We start from the raw sequence: 20,755 nt of genomic DNA, 5'->3' as shown, positions 1-20,755 counted from the left end.
TTTACATTAACATTTACAAGATCTTAATGCGAACGTCGCACATTATTTCATATTTGAGCGCCGCTCGCCATCGTTTCCGACATAATCAAAAGACTTAAGCGGCGAACTCGACTTCCTGCACAGGTGGTGGAAGCCAACTTCCAACTGCCAAGCAACCAACTGAACCCAGCAGCCCCAAAGCAGCCCAGCTTCAAAGCTTCAAGTTCAATGGAATTTTCGTGCACGCGCCGCAAAGTAAAGCGAGATTTTTAAATTTAGAATGCAATGGCAGTTGATTAAATATTGCATTACATAAAATGCAAAAAATGCAAACAAATGAGCTCAGCACATCGAATCACAGCTCGGTAGTAACACATGCGATTCCCGACACTTGACGCTAATTAGTCGCCACTTTTCACCCTCGTTAAGCATTGAAAGTCTCTTAGTATCTGCTACTAAACATCATCCAGCTAGAATCCAGAATCCAGCGGCCAGCTGGACTAATGAAATTGTTACTTGTTTTTATGGGCAGCTGTTCGATTGAATCGTAATTAATGCAAATGTCTCTCAATCAGGAGGCAACTAACTGCCAACTAACGCCTAGAAAGTACTTGGCCTTCATTTGAACCAATTGCCCAGCCAATTGCCATAGAATTTCGTATGGCTCGCCTTGACGAGACAAGACCAAGAATTATTTTGGCCAAATTTCCATAAGACATTCTTGAAAACAGTAGCTTATCGATTTTGGATAAAAAAAAACTGGGCGTTAAGTGGAGCATATTAAAATAATTATGCAAACCTGTGTGTGTTTAGTTTTTATCAGTTTTGAGAAACCAGTTTGACAGAGAAAACCCCAAAACAAAGCCAAAAGACAAATACAAAATTTGTCAAATCATTCGCTAAGCTATTGCTTACCATTGTGAAAATATATAGAACGTTTCCTAGGAAATAACCAGCAGAATTATGCAAATCCCCCAGAAAACCCAGAGCCATCGGAGACGTCTTCTTCACGCTGGAACGACCGCAGCATTTCCGATTTGGCGAATTAGCACAAAAGTGCCGAACAGAATCAGAATTCCGCTCACATGCAAAAATCCCCATGTAACTGGGAAAAATATCCACCTTTTTTTATCCACTTTTTGAAAGTATCACAGCATCTGACCATGACTCAGATTGTGTGCCAGTCGTAGGCAGGCAGCAGAGTGTGTATTTGTTTTTTAGCGTTTTGTTTCTTGACGCAAGTGCGTTGGGGAAGACCAGGCCGAGTCAGCTAACTTGATTTTGTGGCACAGCCATCAATTAGCGTGTGACTCCTTTGGATTTAATGGCCTGCCGCTGCACCTGTGCCGCGGGAATCCACATCTTTAAACTGAATTTTGTGTGATTTACATTTGTTCGAGCACAAATCTCTTTCGAATCAAAACCAGAGACAGGCACTTGTGAAATGAAAAGCCTGGATGGATGGGGATGTTATGTTTTCGGTTTTTGTGACCCCCCTCCCAGGGTGCTCACAGGACTGTCACCGGCAGGTGTCTATTGATTTTTGGGCCGAGTGCATGCATCAGCGGGTGGGAACCCTTTTGCTAATCGGGTCAATTGCTGGGACGAGAGAAAAACAATGTCCAAGTGGACAAGAGGGCCCGTCACTCGCACCATTTTGTATCTGTGGGCAATAACATTTAATATCGTTAAATTACTTGAACCAGTAGAGTGCTGGCATAACAGCTAAAATCTTCCGCACTTCTTTCGTGCTTTAATTTTAACTTTCTTTGTGTAGTTAGTTGGCTGACGAGGTGCATCAAACTGGTTTAGTTCAGCCGTGCTTTGTTCAACTGTAGCCGAATTTTTACGACAATGTGATAATAATGACAATATATGTATATACTCACATATATTTGCGAAAAGCTACTTTTTACCGATTATTTTTGGGGGCTCGTTCGATGCCACTGCGTTGGTGATTAAGTTGGTGTTTATTTTTGGCCCAGTCCAGTGCGTGAACACGCCTCGGAAATGTTTTGGAACACATTCCCCCGTAAGTAAGGCAAAGTCATTAAAAAATCAACGATAAGCTAAATATAAAATTGTGATTGGCAGAGGAAACAAGAGTCCTCCAGCCCGGAGGTCACATTCCTTTTTGGGGACATTCTTTCAAGAGTTCTTACTATTATTTGGGAAGACGGCAGTATAGATCTATATATATTTTATTGGTTACTACATTCAATTTAATTTGAAAAGGCTTAAAATTACTAACAAACTAAAATATAAAACGGTATAAAATAATATAAAGTTAAAAATGTAATGTTAAATACGTCACCTACCTGGTCCAAGGTGATGGAAAATTATAAAAACTTATTAAATATTTAATTATTTAGGAGCTACTCATTTATAAGTAATACGGCAGTATAGATCTATATATATTTTATTGGTTACTACATTCAATTTAATTTGAAAAGGCTTAAAATTACTAACAAACTAAGATATAAAACGGTATAAAATAATATAAAGTTAAAAATGTAATGTTAAATACGTCACCTACCTGGTCCAAGGTGATGGAAAATTATAAAAACTTATTAAATATTTAATTATTTAGGAGCTACTCATTTATAAGTAATTATATAATAATAAGAACTGGGCATTTGTGTTAACAGTCCAGATAAATTAAATAAATAGCTTAAGATTCCCTGCTCACTCACCAAACTTTTCCCTAATTATTTGCAGGAAACCCCACAGAGATGATGTTTCTGCGAATAGTCACAGCTTGTCAATTCCCTCGTCAATTAATGAAAATGATTAAAAACAAGACAGCTCACCATTTGATTAGCTGTTAGATTTCGCTAGCGCTCTCCATTAAAAATATACGTCAAAAGACTGGGGTCCTTGTTTTGATCTCAAAAATATAAAATCCCCTGGCCAAAGCCAAAGATGCTATGCTGCAATGACGCTGGACTTTTTTTTATGGTCTTATGTATGTTTTCGGTTTGGCGCACGTGACGTAAAATCGACAAACAAAAAATCATAAGTGGAATAAGCCAATCTAAACCAAAACAAACACGAAAAACAAAACGAAATGCGAACGAGGCGCGCGGCTATTTTGCATATTCAAATGAACAATTTTACTGCTAAATGCGGGCGATAAAAAGCCGGCGTCATCTTTGGCCAGTGAATCAGCCGCGAAACGAGTTGATCTTAGAAAGCGGCGTCAGGTGGAGAGTGGTGTCAAGACCCACCCACCTCCCCACCGCTTCCCAGACCCTGATCCAATCACGTGCCACGTGATTGATACATCATCGCAAATTGGTGGACTCCCCCTCGGAATCTGAACGTACCGATCCCGGCCAGCTCAGGCCCCTTGGCCAGCTCATCGATCTGGCCGGCTTCGATTTGGGAAAGCAAAACTTCAATATTATACAATAATTAGCAGCAAAAATGATTGCCATTTGTAATTAATGCACATAATTGCTGGGCCAGATTGGTGCCGTAGAATGTGGCTCGATAGAATGGAAAAAAATAAAAATAAAAATACAAAAAGCAGCAAAATTAAAAATTGAGAATTTTTGAAATGGATTCGTAATTGTATTATTAATTGCGCTTAATTGAATTATGAATAATATTTAGTGGCCGCCTAGGAAGTGCGGTCCTAGCACAGATTTGAGTTCTCGGAAGTTTTTCCAACAAGGGCGTTCGACGAGGGCTGGGAGATTGTGTTCCAAGTGGATCCGAGCAAGGCTGCAAGATTGTGGGAATTGCTATTGGAATCGGAGAAGGGGTACCAACGCTTAACACGCCGGAAGGTTGGGAAATTTCGCAATGTGACTTCTGGTTTTATTAAATTATATTGCATATCGAAAATGTGTATCTTTTGACCAAATAGGTCGGTTGAAATCCTGTTCTAACGGTTTTCGGCTATGAATGGCCAACAGGAACTGCTTTCCCCGGATTTTGAAAAGTTTTTTGCGCCACATTATGCCAACAATAATGAATGATTGATGGACGGAACCCAGATCCGTACTCTAATATTCCCACTTCGGTTTGTGGACTACGTGACCGAGGCAAACATAAAATTTTTTTTAATAGAACAATAAGGTGGTGTGTGGCACAGTAAAAAAGCCAATAAAGTCCGAAAAGGTCGTTTGTGAAATTTTTAATTATAGAATCTAATTTGTTTGAACGCTCTTTTATCTTGATGATTGATCATTGGGTCTAAGAAAAGAAACATAAACCAACGAAAAGAGTAAAAAGTAAATCCGTCTTATGTAACAAAAGTAAAAAATTGCAAAAGCCAAATCATCGACCTTCGCAGCCAGCCAAATTGAGTTCTCAAAGGAGCCATTTCAAATTTTTTGTAGCAAACAATTAAACATTGTTTAATGGGAGGGAGCAGCCTCGAGGCGGGCGTACTTCGGGTGGAGGGGAGCTCCTAAATATGTATGTAGTCTGCTTCACTTATTATGGTTTGATCATGAGACTTCAATAAAACAAACAAACTGGTTTATATTTTGGGATGGAGATTGAGGTGGAGATGGGGATGGGGATGGGGATGGGGATGGAGATGGTGATGGTGATGGGGTGGGGGCTTAGAAGCTAGTCAACCGTTAAAAGGTTCACGGCCAAGGACAAGGAAATCCCAGTGAACGGCCGCCTTCTACGCTCCGAGATGCATGGAGCTCCATGAATCACGACTCCAACTCCGGTGTGTATCTAAAACAATTTTGTGATTTCTGAAACCTTGGGCGTGTACTCGTATATTCGTTTGCATATTGTGCGCCGGCATATATCTTATAACTTTAGAATAAGCAGCACATATGCGCCGTGCACAATTAAATTAAAATATTTAATAAAAACAAAGCGGCAACAAAATAATCAGAGACTTAAACAGCAAAAATTATAAAGGCTGTGCCTCAATTATGCACAAAGAACAATAGTAGAAAACTAATGTCGGAAGAAAAGTTTCTCCGAAACCGTGAAGGCATTCGAACGTGTGTGAGATTCAGATATTGCTGGCATATGCTCACATCCATGTATGAACACGGCGAAACATAAAAACCTTAAACAGAAATTAAACTTGGATTGGCTTCCTAAAAGAGTGCACGAAAATCGGAAGTAAGTGTTTAGCTAAATGTGAATGGTAGTTGGCACATGACTAATGGGAAATAAAATATTTAGAGCAGAGCCTAAATGAGTAACATTCTAATTTCATATTTTGAAACTATGTATATGAAATATTAATAACTAAAAGTTCAAGCTTCTCTGACAGTTCCTTAGCATTAATTTAATAAATTAAAAGTTTTTCCTCCAATTTCCTTGTCACATAACCGTCGATAAATTGAATCATAAATTCCACTCGAACGATCCAATTGGTATAATGAATGTACCGACTGGTTGGATTATGTTTTTGCCTTCTCCAGATGTTCTAATAGTCCGGAGATTTAATAACTTAATGCTACTGTCCGCGTCGAATCGAGCCGGATCGGAGATCGGCGTATGATGTGTTAGCTCATTATCGGCTCGTTAGCTCAATCAGTCGATGTGATCTACTAATTTGATCGGTCGTATTAAGTTAGTTAGTTGCTCGATGCAGGCTGCAAGGATGACCGGATTGTTGGCAAGTACAAGTGCACATATGTAGATCAATGGCAAATTGCGCTGATCGCGAGGCGGCGCTAACTGAATTTGGTTAAAATCAGCGAACGGCTACTGCCACTGTCACTGCCACTTGACATTCGGCGGACCGCGACCAATTTGAGAAGCTATTTGCGAAGCCAGCCTTGCCGGCGTTATCAGCTTACAGGAATTTATAATGCCGCCATGGCGTTAATGTTACCGCCGATCTCGTAATCCGTCAGCTGCCATATGCAAATTCCGTTCGCCAGATGTTTTGATAGAAAACTGGCACTAATATGGCCGTGCTTATCGCCCGGCTTAGTTTAATGTGCTACAGTTACGCATGCAAATTAGTTGTTAAATGTGCTTTTAAATTTAATTGATATGGCTGGGTGCCGCCTACTCTTCGCCCACTGCCACGCACAAGCACATTCTAGCTGCTCCGGGGACTTCCTGTTTATCATTTGTTCGCTTCTGTTTACCAACGGACTTTCACTTTGTCCCTATACCTGATCCGCATTTGCATCCGCTCTAGATTTGCTTGAACTACGCTTGAGTCATTCAGGATCTACCCATGATCTTTAAATGTGACAGATCTTGGAATGTTCAGGCACTAGAAAAAGTTATTTATTATTTATTTCTAGAAGCTCCAGAAGTGCTATGCTTTTAATTCTACAATAAATATGTTTACACGGCGTATACCTCATATTTTCAATTAAAACCATATTTTGATTTTACTAACTAAATGTTTATATATATGCTTCCAGGTTCCTTAGCGCTGCCTGTATTAAAATAAGAAATTTTATAAATATTTTTTTGTTTTTTTTGTTATACATGTCGTATACGTAATATTTTATAAAAACACTTATTGGCTAATAAAAATATTATTTTATTTAACTTTAGTTGTTATTCTACATTTTGTAACTAAAGCAAATACATATTTATGAAAAAAATAAATAACTGAAAATTATATAATTGTAGTTTTCTTTTTAATGATACATTTTTCCCATTTCTCCGTCAACATGGCGTATACTTAATGGAAAATGGTTCTGTTTTGGTAATTTTTGTGACCTGTTGAGGATTTTCTAATGACGCTCCAGCTGGCCGAGACAATTCCAAACGGCCGGGGTATTCTACCTTTCCGACTGACGCGCACGCGCTAATGGTTAACCCCGCTTTGAGCCAAGATTTGCCAGCCACCAGCCATCAGCCGCCAGCCACCGACCGCAAAGGCAAAAGCAAAGGCAAAAAAAAAAGCAAAAGCAACATGGCCAATGCGACGTTCTAGCCTGTTGCCGCACTTGAACTTGGTCGAGTCAGGCCCCGCGATTCTCGACCCACTGCTGGTGAGAGGAAACCCCACGGCATCGCTGGCGACAATAACAAAAACAAAATGAAAATAAAAAATACCAAAACCAAAATAAAAACAATAACAAAAATACAAACTGAAACAGAAACAGAAACAGAAAAAATCCACACTCCAGCTGGGCAACTACGTCACAGCCGCGTCATGCGAAAACCAGTCATCGTCGTTGGGAATCGGCTGGCCGTTCGTTCGCCTGTTAACTTGGCCGACAGCTTCGGGCTTTGGGGGTATTTAAGCGGCGGCATCTCGACCTGGAGTATGCATTGATTCGCTATCATTCGCTCTAAAGACTTGTGCCCAGCCTCAAGTAGTTTGCTGACTCTGTTTGTTGTAATAAATTAGTTGACAAGGATACCCAATTGAACCAATCAGTTTCGAGTTCGCGAAAGGATCCAGTATTTGAAGAAGACCAATCACCAACAAAGATAACAAATATCTGATCTTGTATAAAGTTATATTATCGTGAATCGAGAGTCGAGAGTTCTTGTCCAGCTCAATTCTAGACGCAAACAGTTCAGTCCAGGAGCGAATTTCTTGTCCAGTTCCCCAGCCGATCGCCAATAAGCAGTGAAAGTGTCAACACATTTCGAGTGCTTATTCGCCAAATCAAACAAGAAAAGCGCAACCAAGCAAATAACCAAGCAAATAGTATTCTAAGTGTTTTTGGCAACACTTTGCGTAAATTTTTGTTAACACAACCACAACAAAAACCCCCAAAACACACAAAACAAAATGATGGCCGTTGCAGCTGCCCAAAAGAACCGCGAGATGTTCGCCATCAAGAAATCCTACAGTATTGAGGTGAGTACCCGAAAATATCGCAAAACGATCCAACCATATCAATACGATCAGAAATCCCATGAGATTTGCCACAGGCCTTAAATAGAGACAGTGGCGACGTTTGGTCTACGTGACTAGTCAAAGGTTTTGTTCAAAACTCAATCAAAACCTGTTGAGAGGCCCCATAATAGGGCATTTCTTTTCGCAAAATCAGGTGGCAGCCGTTATCCAATTAACACACCTCTAAGAACGGCGGCCCAAATCGAAAGGCAATCGCAATCGATCCGGCGGCGGCCACAACGAGTCGTGTGTTAAGTTATTATTTAACAAATAAGTGAAAGTGGCAGCCAGGGCAGCCCCTGCACTTAGCCTGGCCGAAACAGTCGCGCCTCATTGTTGACTCGTCTCTGTTTATGTTTATGCTGAGACCTCAGTCTCAGTCTCAGCCTTTGCTGCTTCCAAAACAAAATATGAAATCAATAAAAATGATTCAATGAGTGGAGCATCTTTCATCAGCCACAGAGCTGCCCCAAAAAAATAAAAAAAATTTAAGAAAAAACCCCGAAACAAACAAAAACAAGATGACAGTGAAAACTGCAACTGAGGAAACCTTTTTCCCAAAAAAAATAATAAAACATACCTTTAACGGTTGCCAGTTGCATTTTTCCCCCAGAATCGCATGGGGAATTTCGATGGCTTTCCGATGTCGGCACAAAATATCATTTATCTTCGCACCTGCCTTCTTCGATGCGGTGACTTCGCATTAAATTATCATTCGGGTTTTGAATCACAATTGAATTGAATGCGGTGCCATGAATAGATCCGCTCTATTCAAGAAACCCAAAGAAAAGATCTGAAGACACTACGGCAAAATTGAGGCGCTTTCACGCCGCACATCAGCCCAGACCTTTATATAAGTTTCAAATTGCGCAATAGTCTGCTAGCAGAGGGGGCGTGGCAACCCAGCCACCCAAAAGTTTATTAAAAAAGGCCCCCAGATGCCTGAAGGTCAAGGCAAATGTCCAATTTCCGATGCATATCCTGTCGCCTCAAAGAGAGTGTCACTAAAATGCCCGTTTCTTCCATTTTAATTTGCAGAATGGTTATCCATCTCGCCGCCGCAGCCTGGTGGATGATGCCCGGTTCGAGACCCTGGTGGTCAAGCAGACCAAACAAAGTGTCCTCGAGGAGGCCCGCAACAAGGCAAATGGTAAGTTTTTCAAATTATGTCTATTAGGACTGAGAGCTTATGAATTTGGCTTCAAGTGGGGTTGAAAATTGAGTCCTTTCACTGTGGGTTTCCTTTTAGTTTATTTTTTCCCTCCTTATTTATTGGTTTTTATTATTTTATTTTAATTTTAAAGACGCTTCTCTGGAGGAATGCGTTCTGCAGGCTCAGGAGCACATTCCGGCCGAGCAGAATGTGGAGCTCCAGGACGAGCAGCCCAATCTGGAGAACCTGCCCATGGAGAACGACTATGTTGCAGGTTAATGTTTATGATTTTTTACATTTTCTAAGCCAATGAGCTGATTAGCTTTGATTTGATTTTTTATCCTCGTTTCAATTTGATTTTTATGATTTTTTTGTATTATTATTTCTGTCTTTAGTTGAGGAGGATGTGGAAATTGAGACCGCCCAGCCTGAGCAGTCGCAGGCCCAAGAGCAGGAGCCCGAGGGTGAACCACAACAGCCGACCAAGAACGGTGAGCCGGGGGAAACAGTGGGCTACATAAGTAGTACTTAACTTCTGAGGGGCTTTTGAAAAGCGTGCGACATTGATTTAAGTGCTTAATATGATAAAGTGCCGGAGCAGGAGGCGAAGTCGTTGGGAAAAAGCACTCAGCCACACGGACAATTGAGTGGGAGCCGCCGTTGAAATGTCGCATTTCCCTTTTTCATTTGTTACGCTCGACTTAATAAAAATATGAAATGCGCTTGCCAGGCAACCGGAGAACCCGGCAACTCGGTTCCCTCCGCCCACGTAGCCTGCTTATCGTTTACGTGACCCTAAGCCCAAGATGATTGTTGCATCCGTTGCCGTCTCTATAACGTTATTCGTCTTCGTTTTTTGCAGATTATGGCCTCACCGAGGACGAGATTCTCCTGGCCAATGCCGCTTCCGAGTCCCCGGAGGCCGAGGCCGCCATGCAGAGCGCCGCTCTGGTTGTCCGCCTCAAGGAGGGCATCTCCTCGCTGGGCCGCATCCTCAAGGCCATCGAGACCTTCCACGGCACCGTCCAGCATGTGGAGTCCCGCCAGTCGCGTGTCCAGGGCGTCGACCACGATGTCCTCATCAAGCTGGACATGACCCGTGGCAACCTGCTGCAGCTCATCCGCTCTCTGCGCCAGTCGGGCTCCTTCAGCAGCATGAATCTGCTGGCTGAGAACAATATCAGCGTGAAGGCTCCGTGGTTCCCCAAGCACGCCTCCGAGCTGGACAACTGCAACCACCTGATGACCAAGTACGAGCCCGATTTGGACATGAACCATCCCGGATTCGCCGACAAGGTTTACCGCCAGCGCCGCAAGGAGATCGCCGAGATTGCCTTCGCCTACAAGTACGGAGATCCGATCCCCTACATCAGCTACACCGATGTGGAGGTCAAGACCTGGCGCTCGGTCTTCAAGACCGTCCAGGATCTGGCCCCCAAGCACGCCTGTGCCGAGTACCGTGCCGCCTTCCAGAAGTTGCAGGACGAGCAGATCTTTGTTGAAACCCGCCTGCCCCAGTTGCAGGAGATGTCGGACTTCCTGCGCAAGAACACCGGATTCTCCCTTCGCCCGGCCGCCGGTCTGCTGACCGCCCGCGACTTCCTCGCCTCCCTGGCCTTCCGCATCTTCCAGAGCACTCAGTACGTCCGCCACGTCAACTCGCCGTACCACACCCCCGAGCCGTAAGTACTTTATTTCATTCTCTATTGGATGGTGTAAGAAAATCACATCAAAGGGGGAAAAGCTCTTTGTTCGCCCCTAATTGCATTTGCCTACCCGGAGAGCGGGTGGCTGCCATGATGGTTGGCTTCCTGCCACTACCACCTCTTCCTCCTTTGGCGCTTCCGTGCTAACTTTTCCTTGAGCCAATTTGCCAACACTAACGGCAGTGGGAGCAGGAACTGCGGCCTTCTGCCCCAGCTCATTTGCCCCGGGCTAATTGCTTTATGTTCGCATATTTTCCACACTTTTAACAAGCATTATTTCATTCTTTTTGTTTTTTCCCATTACAGTGACTCCATTCACGAGCTGCTCGGTCACATGCCCCTGCTGGCCGATCCCAGCTTCGCCCAGTTCTCTCAGGAGATTGGTCTGGCCTCGCTGGGTGCCTCCGACGAAGAAATCGAGAAGCTGTCCACGGTGAGTTTCAAGCTTGGTTAATTGAACGGCAATAGTCGATATTTATATATAAGTGACCTTAGCCTCAAGTGCGGCTATGACACAGCTGGTTTTTTTCGCAACCAAGATCAATGTTTAGTCACTGCCAAAGTCAGATGCAATGATTTTTCATTACAACTCTAAATTGATTCTTAAATGGTAGCAAAGTACCTTGATGATCTTGTTTCTCAGCTTTAGATTAATAACTACGGTCGGTTTTATATTTGCAGGTCTACTGGTTCACTGTTGAGTTCGGTCTCTGCAAGGAACACGGTCAGATCAAGGCCTACGGCGCCGGACTCCTGAGCTCCTACGGCGAGCTGCTCCACGCCATCAGCGACAAGTGCGAGCACCGCGCCTTCGAGCCCGCCTCCACGGCCGTCCAGCCGTACCAGGACCAGGAGTACCAGCCCATCTACTACGTGGCCGAGAGCTTCGAGGACGCCAAGGACAAGTTCCGTCGCTGGGTCAGCACCATGTCCCGTCCCTTCGAGGTGCGCTTCAACCCGCACACCGAGCGCGTCGAGGTCCTCGACTCCGTGGACAAGCTGGAGACCCTGGTCCACCAGATGAACACCGAGATCTTGCACCTGACCAACGCTATCCAAAAGCTGCGCCGCCCGTTCTAAGCCCAGGAATTGTGAGGGAGAGTCCCAGCAAGCGAAGCAAACGAAACACCGCCCAAAAAATGAAGCAAAAGCCAATCCCATAAACACACAATCCACATACAGGTGCAACGGTCTCATTTATACAAATTAATTTTAAATTGACATACCGCACAATCCCTCGTACACGTAATCCTTAAACCAAAATTAAGGCATCGCGCATTATTTTTTAAACTTTTTTGTTTACTGTTTTTGTTTGTTTTATTTTATTTAATTGTCATCTGAAGTTCTATTTGTCTGCACGCACACATGGTATAAAAAAAAGCATATTTATTTTGTTGATCACCCGACCACCCACCACGCCCACTACACACCTCCACCCCGACCCGCATATTTATCACCGCAACTATTATTGGACCAAAAAATCGTTAGACTTTTAAGTGATGTGACAACAAAGCCAAGCAAAGTGAAGTTAAGAGCTGAGAAAGCAAAGTTCAGATACATCCGCACCACACATAATAGACAAAGTACCACACAAAAAAACCGCTTGTATACTCAGACACAAAATGTTTTTGTATTATTATTATCAACCATTTTTTTTCCGCCTCTCACCATATTTACCTAGACTATATAGACACGCGATATAGTATGCCCGGTATTGAAAACTTTACGAAAGAGAGTATTTTGAAGTCGAAAGGACAACATCATTAGCAAGCAAAACAATGGAAATGATCGAAATTGAACACAAAATAGAATTTTCTTACAATGTACAATAACTGTAAACGACAATATTACTATTATTATTATTATTATTATCTATTATTATGCTTATGACTATTACGTATTGTATTGTAGGTATGTAGAGTTTAAACATTATTATTTTATTTAAGTTTTGTGTATTAATAAAATTAAAAATGCAATTGAAAAATAATTACTCTTTGGTTTTCTTATTTTCATATTGGCAATTTTCTTTGGCAATTTAGCAACTCTGAAGTCTGAATCTGTTTAGGGAATATTTTATGACACGAGAAGGGAACGCTTGTTTACAATTTTAAAACTTATACTTACTTAAATCTATACCTGTACTAGCAAATGTATTTAACAAAGAATTGGAATCGTGAATTTAAAGCTATATACATGTATGGAAGAGAATCTATATCGATATTTAAATAATCAAACCCAAGGACCAGAGTATTAAAAACTAAACCGTAACCTAAATCAAAAGTTCTAATCTACAACTATATCAAGTGTTAAACTTTAAAGTTTTATTGTTAATGCTCGAGGTATTTGCAATTTGATCGGAAGCCAACCAAGTGTTAACATTAGTGCAAGCAATTAGCCAAACTATATGCATTATTTAATCGCAAATTAAACAATCAAACTACACATATAATAAATCTAAGGTATAAGCGCAGTTGGTCCCCAAGCCAGGCTTTGTTGGTTCTGAAAAAATGAACACGACAATTAAAATAAATTAATACAAAAGATTATTAACACGAATGGTGCATAGAACGTGCATGTATCTTATTAAATATATATCTCTTAATGTATATGTATTCGCTATTCAAGACAAGCAATTTCTGCATAAATAAAGTTAAAATCGTTTAAACTCAAAGTCGGCTGAGAAAGGGAACTAACTTTCAGGGCGGGGCCGTGGCACTTAAAAAATAAAACGCCCCCAGCCATTGACAATGATTTTTTGTTGATTTTTTTATTTTGTTTTGTAGAGAGACAGAATACACCTTGACTTGCCAGAGATCCTGCAGTCATGATTAACAATTGGAAAGGGGCCTGCGATGGAAATATTTGATTCTATTCTAGTCTCACAACCTATGCCAATTTATTTTAATTAGCGAGCTCCAGTAATTAGTCTTAATTACACATGAGCAAGCTGTAATTACTATTTGTTAGAACTGTTCTTTTCTTACTATTTCGCTTTAATCTTGTCAATTTTCGGTCTTTAAGATTTTGATTAATATTTAGCAATTTATTTTCGTTGATTATCAAGAGCGACAGCTGTTTTAAAACATGACCTACCTCAGCATATTAAGTGTGGAAAGGAAAAAAATGCGATAAATAAATAACACCTGAGCGGATTTATCATATGCCAATTACAATACGACTACGACTATGAGTACGGGTTTATTGTGATATAATAATTGGCTCTGTGAATTGAAATTGAATGTGCTAATAGTTTAGAATAGCAGCGGCCAGCAACAGCGGCAATTAGCGGCATTCGATCCGATCGGATGTAGGCGATATGGAGTGAACTCGTGGGAACGCCCACATCGCGGCTCTATTATAATGATATTAATATAAAATCGGAACGATAAGGGACAGATGTATCGAAGCTAATATTCCCTCGCAGGTGTGCCAATCATCTGCGGAATGACTACCCATATGTTGGGAATTTCCTTTCGTTAGATTTAATTTCTGGAGTATTTAAGAGGGTCAATTTTCATTTTACCTACACAAGGTAGGATGGCACTCGCACTTGGGATGATCTTGGTCTTTATTTTTTGGCGGCTTCGTTAGAATCAAGATTTGTATTTTTCACAGATTTTCGACTTAGTTTTAATCGGGCAGTTGTCTTACCGATTTGGGTCAGGCTGAAAAGGCTAAAAGCCTGGCCAAAGCTACTTTGTATTGTATTTGGCTTGGGCAAACATTTGCACTTGATTCGAGTGGAGTGGCTTACGTGCCAGTTGGCCCATTGGCATAAAGTTCTTTCGTCTTCTGTCAAGGTCACTGAGCAAATGGGTTAGGGTTGCAGGAAACGCTCTGGGACGAAAAGTAGCAGGGGCGGTCACAGGTTTGTTGAACCGTCCGGCGTCCGTCTAATTGCCGGAAGCCCAATGCACTTTGCAATTAAACACTTTTCATTAATTGTTAAGGTTTTGGTTTTTTTTTTTTATTTTTTTGTGTTTTACACAGCCAAGAAGAAAATAAAAACAATAAGCAATAAAAACAGTGGCAGTGGCAGTGCCGAGAGCGCAAACACGTTTCATTTACAGCCGCCGCAACATTTCAAATTTGGCTAATTAAAGCCGCATAAAAACCGAAAGACAACAAAATATAAAAGCCAAGGTTAGCTGGAGCTTGGCTTTGACAGTAGCCAAAGGAATTAACTAGAACATGTCTGAGACCAGTTGGTATTTGATATTTGGCTTTGGCTTAATCGAAAATCAAAGTCAATGACTTACAGCTGGCATGGCCAAACTCTGCTTTTGGCTTTGGCTTTGGCTTCGCCATTTTCGTGGCGTTCCAATTAATTGCAATGGAAACTCGAGTCTTGAACTTTTCAAAGATACTAATTCAGAAATTCTGAAACTCTGGGGCTGGAACCGCCGATGCTGGAGGTGTGAATATCTTGCAGCCAAACCGTTAGCCAGCCCACTGCACACTACACGGGCTCTTGGCCAGAGCGCCAGTGCACCTGTTGGCCAATTCTAATTTAAATGATCGAGCATTTATACTCAAGAAAGCAATAGCTCTCGTACTAATTAGAGTTTGAGTACAGGTTTTGTCCGACGGGGTGGTAATGGTCGGGGGAGGCGTTGTCCCTCCAGACCATACATTTGCATGTTAGTTGCACCAGCTGGTCTTATGAATATTTAGGGGCGTGAGATGTGCATCTATAAATAGATTTTATAATTTATTGTAATTTTAGACAATATCATAGACAAGGTATCCTTATTTCCTGCAGATTGCCCGGAAATCCTTTTCGTGTGACCCACAATGGACCTTCCAAGACAACTTCCAGAACTTTCAGTGGTTCTCGGGTCCATAATTAAAATCTATTACAGCACCAATTGGCCCAGACAATTACGTCCACGGGGCCAGCTGCACATTTGCTAAACAGTTCAAGCAACTCGGAACCCGAGACTATCGAACGACACCTGGTCCAGATAAGTGCTGCACTCCGGTAGCCAAGGGCTAAAATACCAAGACCACTTTCGAACATAAATTAAAATTAGAATTTTAAATGCGAAACTAATTAGGCAAACAAAATTATAAGTACGTGGAGGGAACCTGTGAGATTTCATGCCACAAGCCAGCCATGTTAAACATTGTTAAACAATTGCAAGAAAATCGTGCATATAATTTCCCATTAGCAGTTGCCAACCAGCCGCCATGTCTGGCTTTATTTTTTTCCTCAGCCATATGGTAAGTTCGGCTTGGCCGACGGGGCGTATGAGCGATAATGATTGTACACTGATCGCTTCGTATACGCGGCACGCGATCGTATCGCAATCTATAGATTCGAGTTGAGTTAAGTCGATTTGGGCCAGATTCTGCGCATCATTGTTCCCATTTATGAGTCGGTCAGTGTCAATATTTTGGTTTTAACTGGGCAAACAGATCGAATAGCCAGAAAGAGAGCTGACGCAATGTCAACAATGTCCAATGTGAGCCGATTCCGAAGTGTAACTCACGCTTACTAACCTTTTGCACTGCGAAAAATAAAAAATATTGTATTTAAATTACATACCATTTCTATATTATATTATTTCCCTATTATAATTTTTATGATAGTTACAGCTCAAATTAATGTTTTTATATTTCTTGAAATTGAATAATTTTTTTCTGTTATGCTGGAGAGCGTAGGTCCCAGTGTTAAGTGGATTTACACGCTTCATTGGAGCAGTTGTTGACTCTGGCTAATTAAAAGTCGTGCACACGCTCCCCAAAGCGGAAGTTTGTAGAGAGCTTAGAGTTTGGGGGAAGGTGTCAGAGGTGGATGCTTAGATCTTAGGGAATCAGTGACCGTCGCCCACATTCTATATTTTTCCTAACTATAAAAATTTTTATGGAAAAAATTATGTGGTTGATACTTATGAATTTTTAAGTCGACAAATTATAATTTGATAATATTTATAATATTTAAAAAATGGACATCTATAGTAGACTTTTCAGAGTATGCCGATCTTTTACCCAAATAAATGTTAGATGATAAAGTGAACAACCCTATCCCAATATAATTGTGGTTCAAAGACATAAAAAATCATTGTGTATAACTTCTTTACACAAAAATGTGTAAGCCTCCTTTCAAAATATTAAAAATACAAGTAGTAAAAAAGGGTCCTTTTTGGTGGCTTAGTTAAATTGGAAAAATCTTAGTTTGAGTATGTATGCTGAGCTGTTGTATGTATATTTAAATATTATATGCAGTTTATGGAATCGGACATTTCCTTCCCCCTAAAATTAAAAGTATAAAACTAAAATCGTACTATTTAAACTATTAATTTTAATTTTGAGTTTTATTTTCACTTGTTAGTTCAGTTTTTGAACAAAACTAATAGGGGCGCCACAGTTACTGAACTAAAGCGTAACACAAAGCTTTTCAAAGTAAAGGCTGTCAATTGCTGATTGCTACGAAAGTAATAAAAATGCATTATTAAAATGAATCTGTATTGAATACATGGTTTACAGTGGTACAATGGTTTACAAATCGAAGGAATACTAAGAAATCGTGTATAACTAAATGATAAACTTTAGCGATTAGATTTAGGTAGTCCGCTAGGTGGCGACACGCATGTCCTAGCTTGTAGCTAGCGCGGGAAGGCACTATAAATATTGAAGATAAGATAAGGTTGTAATAAATTTTTAAACGGTATAGTCTTAGTCAACAAAATAGTAAATATTAAAAAAAAACTATTACAAAAAATGTGTTAAAAATTACCATTTTAAAATTTAATTACTCTCAGTTTTCCGAAGACCCAAATAACGAAAACCTTTATTCTGTGTCCGAAAATAGGAACTCTAGAATATCGTGTTTAATATATTTAAACCAAATATTAATCTTATCTTTCTAGCCTTAGTTGTAATACCAAGAAATTAAATTTTTCCGACATAAATGATTCATTTTGTTTTTGCCAGTCGATGACTTCGGAGTAAAAATCAGAGAATAAAAATGAGTTACGTTTCCTGGTAAATTTTTTGTATCATTGTATAATAATATCTCAGCTGAATAACCTGTTCCTTATTTTAGGAAAAATCGCGGAGCTGAAATGCTTAAGTCTGGTCTCTTTTCCGATATTTGCATACTCGTTAAGGACTCCAAATTCCCTTGCCACCGATTTATGCTGGCCCGTGCCTCGGAGTTTTTCGAAAAATTGTTTCAAAAAGATGGCTTAAAGAATGGAAGCGTGCGTTTGGAGGAAACAACACCCCAGGTGTTTCAAATTATTCTGAATATTATTTACACTGAGAAGAATGAGCTCTTAACAGGCCTTGAAAGCGATATATTAATACAAGTTTTGAAAAACGCGAATATTTGGCTAATACGTGAAGTTGAACAATGTTGCACTGAGCTTCTTAGAAAAAGAGCAGAAAATATGAACTTTGAATTATTAATAGAATTGTATGCAGAATTTTTCCTTCTCGATAACAAGAGTTTTTTGAAGGAGATTATTGAGGTAAGTATTATTGTGGCACATAAAACCCGGCTGATTTTCCTTGAATCGTATTTTTACTGCGAATTTTTTTTTCAGCTTCTTCAAAAGCAATCGGACAAAAGCAATGAAACTTTTTCAAAGGTGTCTAATCTAAGCTTCAATTGCTTCAGGGACTTCGTTCAGAGCACTTCGCACATTTATTCTGAAAGTACACGTTTTGCTATGGTTGAAAGTTGGATTCTGAAAAAAGTGGATTTTGAAAATAGTTCCATTAATTATTATAAGTGCATAATAAGTAACATTAATTTTAAGAAAATGTCAATTCAAGAGTTTCGGGATGGACCGGGAAAATCAATACTCTTGTCTGATAAAGACAAGTACGAAATATTGTCTGAAATATCAGAGAAAAACCACAAAAGAATTTTTGATTCTCGGAACTGTAAGCTAATAGCGACTTTAGTTGAAACCTTCTTCTACAAAAACGATTATAGGAACATTTCGTGTGTAATCTTTGCGACAGAGGACTTTCAAATAGTGTATCGGCGTGGAAATATGAATGTAACAGATCAGTATTTGTTAGAGTTATTCAAGAAGGTATTACCAAAAATGATTAATGAACATATTGTCCGAGATTCAAATGGGGTAATTTTCGTGGACAAAACACTACATACTATTCTGTTTGTAAGGTGTGAAACAGGTTGCTACGAAAGTTCTAGTTTGCCAAGGTATCTTAAAGATCGTCAATTTTAGAAGACATCATTTAAAACAAGAAAGGAAAGCTAACTTCGGGCGGAGCCGAAGTTTATATACCCTTGCAGTTGAGTCGCAGTCCGCTAGGTGGCGCCAGGCATCTTATATTATTAGATATATAACGGATCGTATATAGTCAGGCGATCCTTATGAAATTTGGCATATCGAATTATTTTGTCCAAAGAGGCATCCATTGAAAGTCCTATCCTTCTAACTTGAAAAACAACGAAGTTATGGCATTTCCGATTAATCAGTTATATGGCAGCTATAGGATATAGTCGACCGATCCTGGCCGTTCCGACTTATGTACTGCCTGCAACAGAAAGAAGGGTGTGTGCAAAGTTTCAACTCGATAGCTTTAAAATTGAGAGACTAGTTTGCGTAGAAACAGACAGACATACGGACATGCTTATATCGACTCAGGAGGTGATCCTGATCAAGAATATATATACTTTATAGGGTCGGAGATGTCTCCTTCACTGCGTTGCACACTTTTGACCAAAATTATAATACCCTCTGCAAGGGTAAAAAAATAAAATAATGTTAACCTAAACTTATGAAATTTTTGGTTCGCGTCAGATATTAGTCGACCAGATAGTACAAAGTCACACCTGTGAATGGCTAATGAAAGTTAAAGCAAGTAATCCTCACTTCGATAATACAATTTTTGAAGTATTCTCTTGGCCTTATCAAAGTTTTACTCTACTGCAAATAACTACTCTAAAGCAGAAAAAAAATTCTCTTTACTTTCATATTTAGACTAGCATGTTTTTTTATTATTTCCTTATCATGTACACGGTGAACGAAATTTCAGTACTGCAATTTTTTGATAAAATGTTTCAAAGATATGGTTTAGATTCGGGAGAAGTGCGTCTGAAGAATACGGCCCTAGGGTCGCACCTCTAGAGGTGTTTTCAAATAATAAGTTTTTTGAAAGGGATTATTTAGTTAAGTTGTATTATCCTTTATATGGCAAGTAAAGATCTTCCTGTTTTGAAGTGAAATGTTTTGTTACTTTGAATTCTCCAAGTACAGGTCCTCCAAATGCACTCGGTTTCTGACGTAACTTCTTGAAGCGTGTTTAATCTAGGCTTTGATTGTTTCAAGGACATCGAACCGTGCACTTCGCACACTTTCCCTGAAAGTAAACGCTTTGCCATGGTGGAAGAGTGGACTCTGCAAAAATTAGACTATAATTGGCTATCAAATAAAGAAACATAAACTGTACCCGAGCGATGAAATTTGGGTGCGAAGACGGTTTTTCTTTGAAGGACTTTTTTGGCTTCTGAATTTCGTCTTTCACTGCGAGGATGCCCAGATGTTTTCGTTGCGAACATACCAAGGTGCCCCAGTGATAGTTCTCAAGATTTTTGCTGGCGCGCTGTATTATGTCTATGTTGGTGCTGCTCGCGTTCCGCCACAGCTGGGAGCCATACGTCCGGATTGGCTTTAGGACTGAATTGTAAAGTAGTAGCTTGTAGTCCAGTCACAGGGGCGATCGTGAGTTTATGATCCAGTGAAGGCTGCTGGCTTTCAGTTTTAGGTGCATCTTCTTCCATTCGATGTACTTACGCCAGGTTCGTCGTCTATGAAGGTGGACGCCAAGGTACGTTACTTCGTTAGCTTGAGGGGTCTGCCTACTCTGTCTATTAGAGGGATCTTTCTTTTAAGAGTAAGCGTTACATGTTTACACTTTTGTTCGTTTATTTTAATTCGCAACTCAGACAGCCACCATTCCACTACTATTAGAAGATTAGCTAGTTGGTTTGTTGCTTGCGTTTGACATCTGGAGCGACTAAGGATAGCGGTATCGTCGGCGAACGTTGACGTAGTTAGTTGTGCGTTCGTAGGAATATCCGCATTATACTTTACATATAGACACGGGCCGAGTGCTCTTCCTTGTGGA

General features: G+C 40.4%; 2 protein-coding genes across 2 annotated transcripts; both read left to right on the top strand.

Moving 5' to 3' along the window:
• The first annotated feature begins 7,173 nt into the window (after positions 1-7,173).
• LOC6493759 (tyrosine 3-monooxygenase) lies at positions 7,174-12,591 on the top strand. The gene is made up of 7 exons (XM_032454033.2): positions 7,174-7,747; positions 8,825-8,936; positions 9,091-9,213; positions 9,335-9,430; positions 9,802-10,621; positions 10,952-11,078; positions 11,327-12,591. The coding sequence occupies exons 1-7, from the start codon at positions 7,679-7,681 to the stop codon at positions 11,723-11,725; spliced, it is 1,746 nt and encodes a 581-aa protein (XP_032309924.1). The 5' UTR covers positions 7,174-7,678; the 3' UTR covers positions 11,726-12,591.
• A 4,971-nt stretch (positions 12,592-17,562) lies between these two features.
• On the top strand, positions 17,563-19,847 carry LOC26514397 (kelch-like protein 40). Its single transcript, XM_014910128.3, has 3 exons — positions 17,563-17,632; positions 17,694-18,120; positions 18,196-19,847. The coding sequence occupies exons 1-3, from the start codon at positions 17,616-17,618 to the stop codon at positions 18,847-18,849; spliced, it is 1,098 nt and encodes a 365-aa protein (XP_014765614.1). The 5' UTR covers positions 17,563-17,615; the 3' UTR covers positions 18,850-19,847.
• The last annotated feature ends 908 nt before the right edge of the window (positions 19,848-20,755 follow it).

The sequence above is a fragment of the Drosophila ananassae genome, chromosome 2R (genome assembly GCF_017639315.1).
Source record: "Drosophila ananassae strain 14024-0371.13 chromosome 2R, ASM1763931v2, whole genome shotgun sequence".
Classification (NCBI taxonomy): Eukaryota; Metazoa; Arthropoda; class Insecta; order Diptera; family Drosophilidae; genus Drosophila; species Drosophila ananassae.
The sequence above is the reverse complement of the archived record's forward strand: the minus strand, read 5'-3'. Positions and strand labels throughout refer to the sequence as shown.

Excerpts from the sequence above, each read along its gene's own strand:
- LOC6493759 (XM_032454033.2), top strand. The coding sequence starts at position 7,679 with ATGATGGCCGTTGCAGCTGCCCAAAAGAACCGCGAGATGTTCGCCATC. Across the intron at positions 7,748-8,824 it reads AGAAATCCTACAGTATTGAG|AATGGTTATCCATCTCGCCG; the intron begins GTGAGTACCCGA and ends TTTAATTTGCAG. Across the intron at positions 9,214-9,334 it reads GGAGAACGACTATGTTGCAG|TTGAGGAGGATGTGGAAATT; the intron begins GTTAATGTTTAT and ends TTCTGTCTTTAG.
- LOC26514397 (XM_014910128.3), top strand. Across the intron at positions 18,121-18,195 it reads TTTTGAAGGAGATTATTGAG|CTTCTTCAAAAGCAATCGGA; the intron begins GTAAGTATTATT and ends TTTTTTTTTCAG.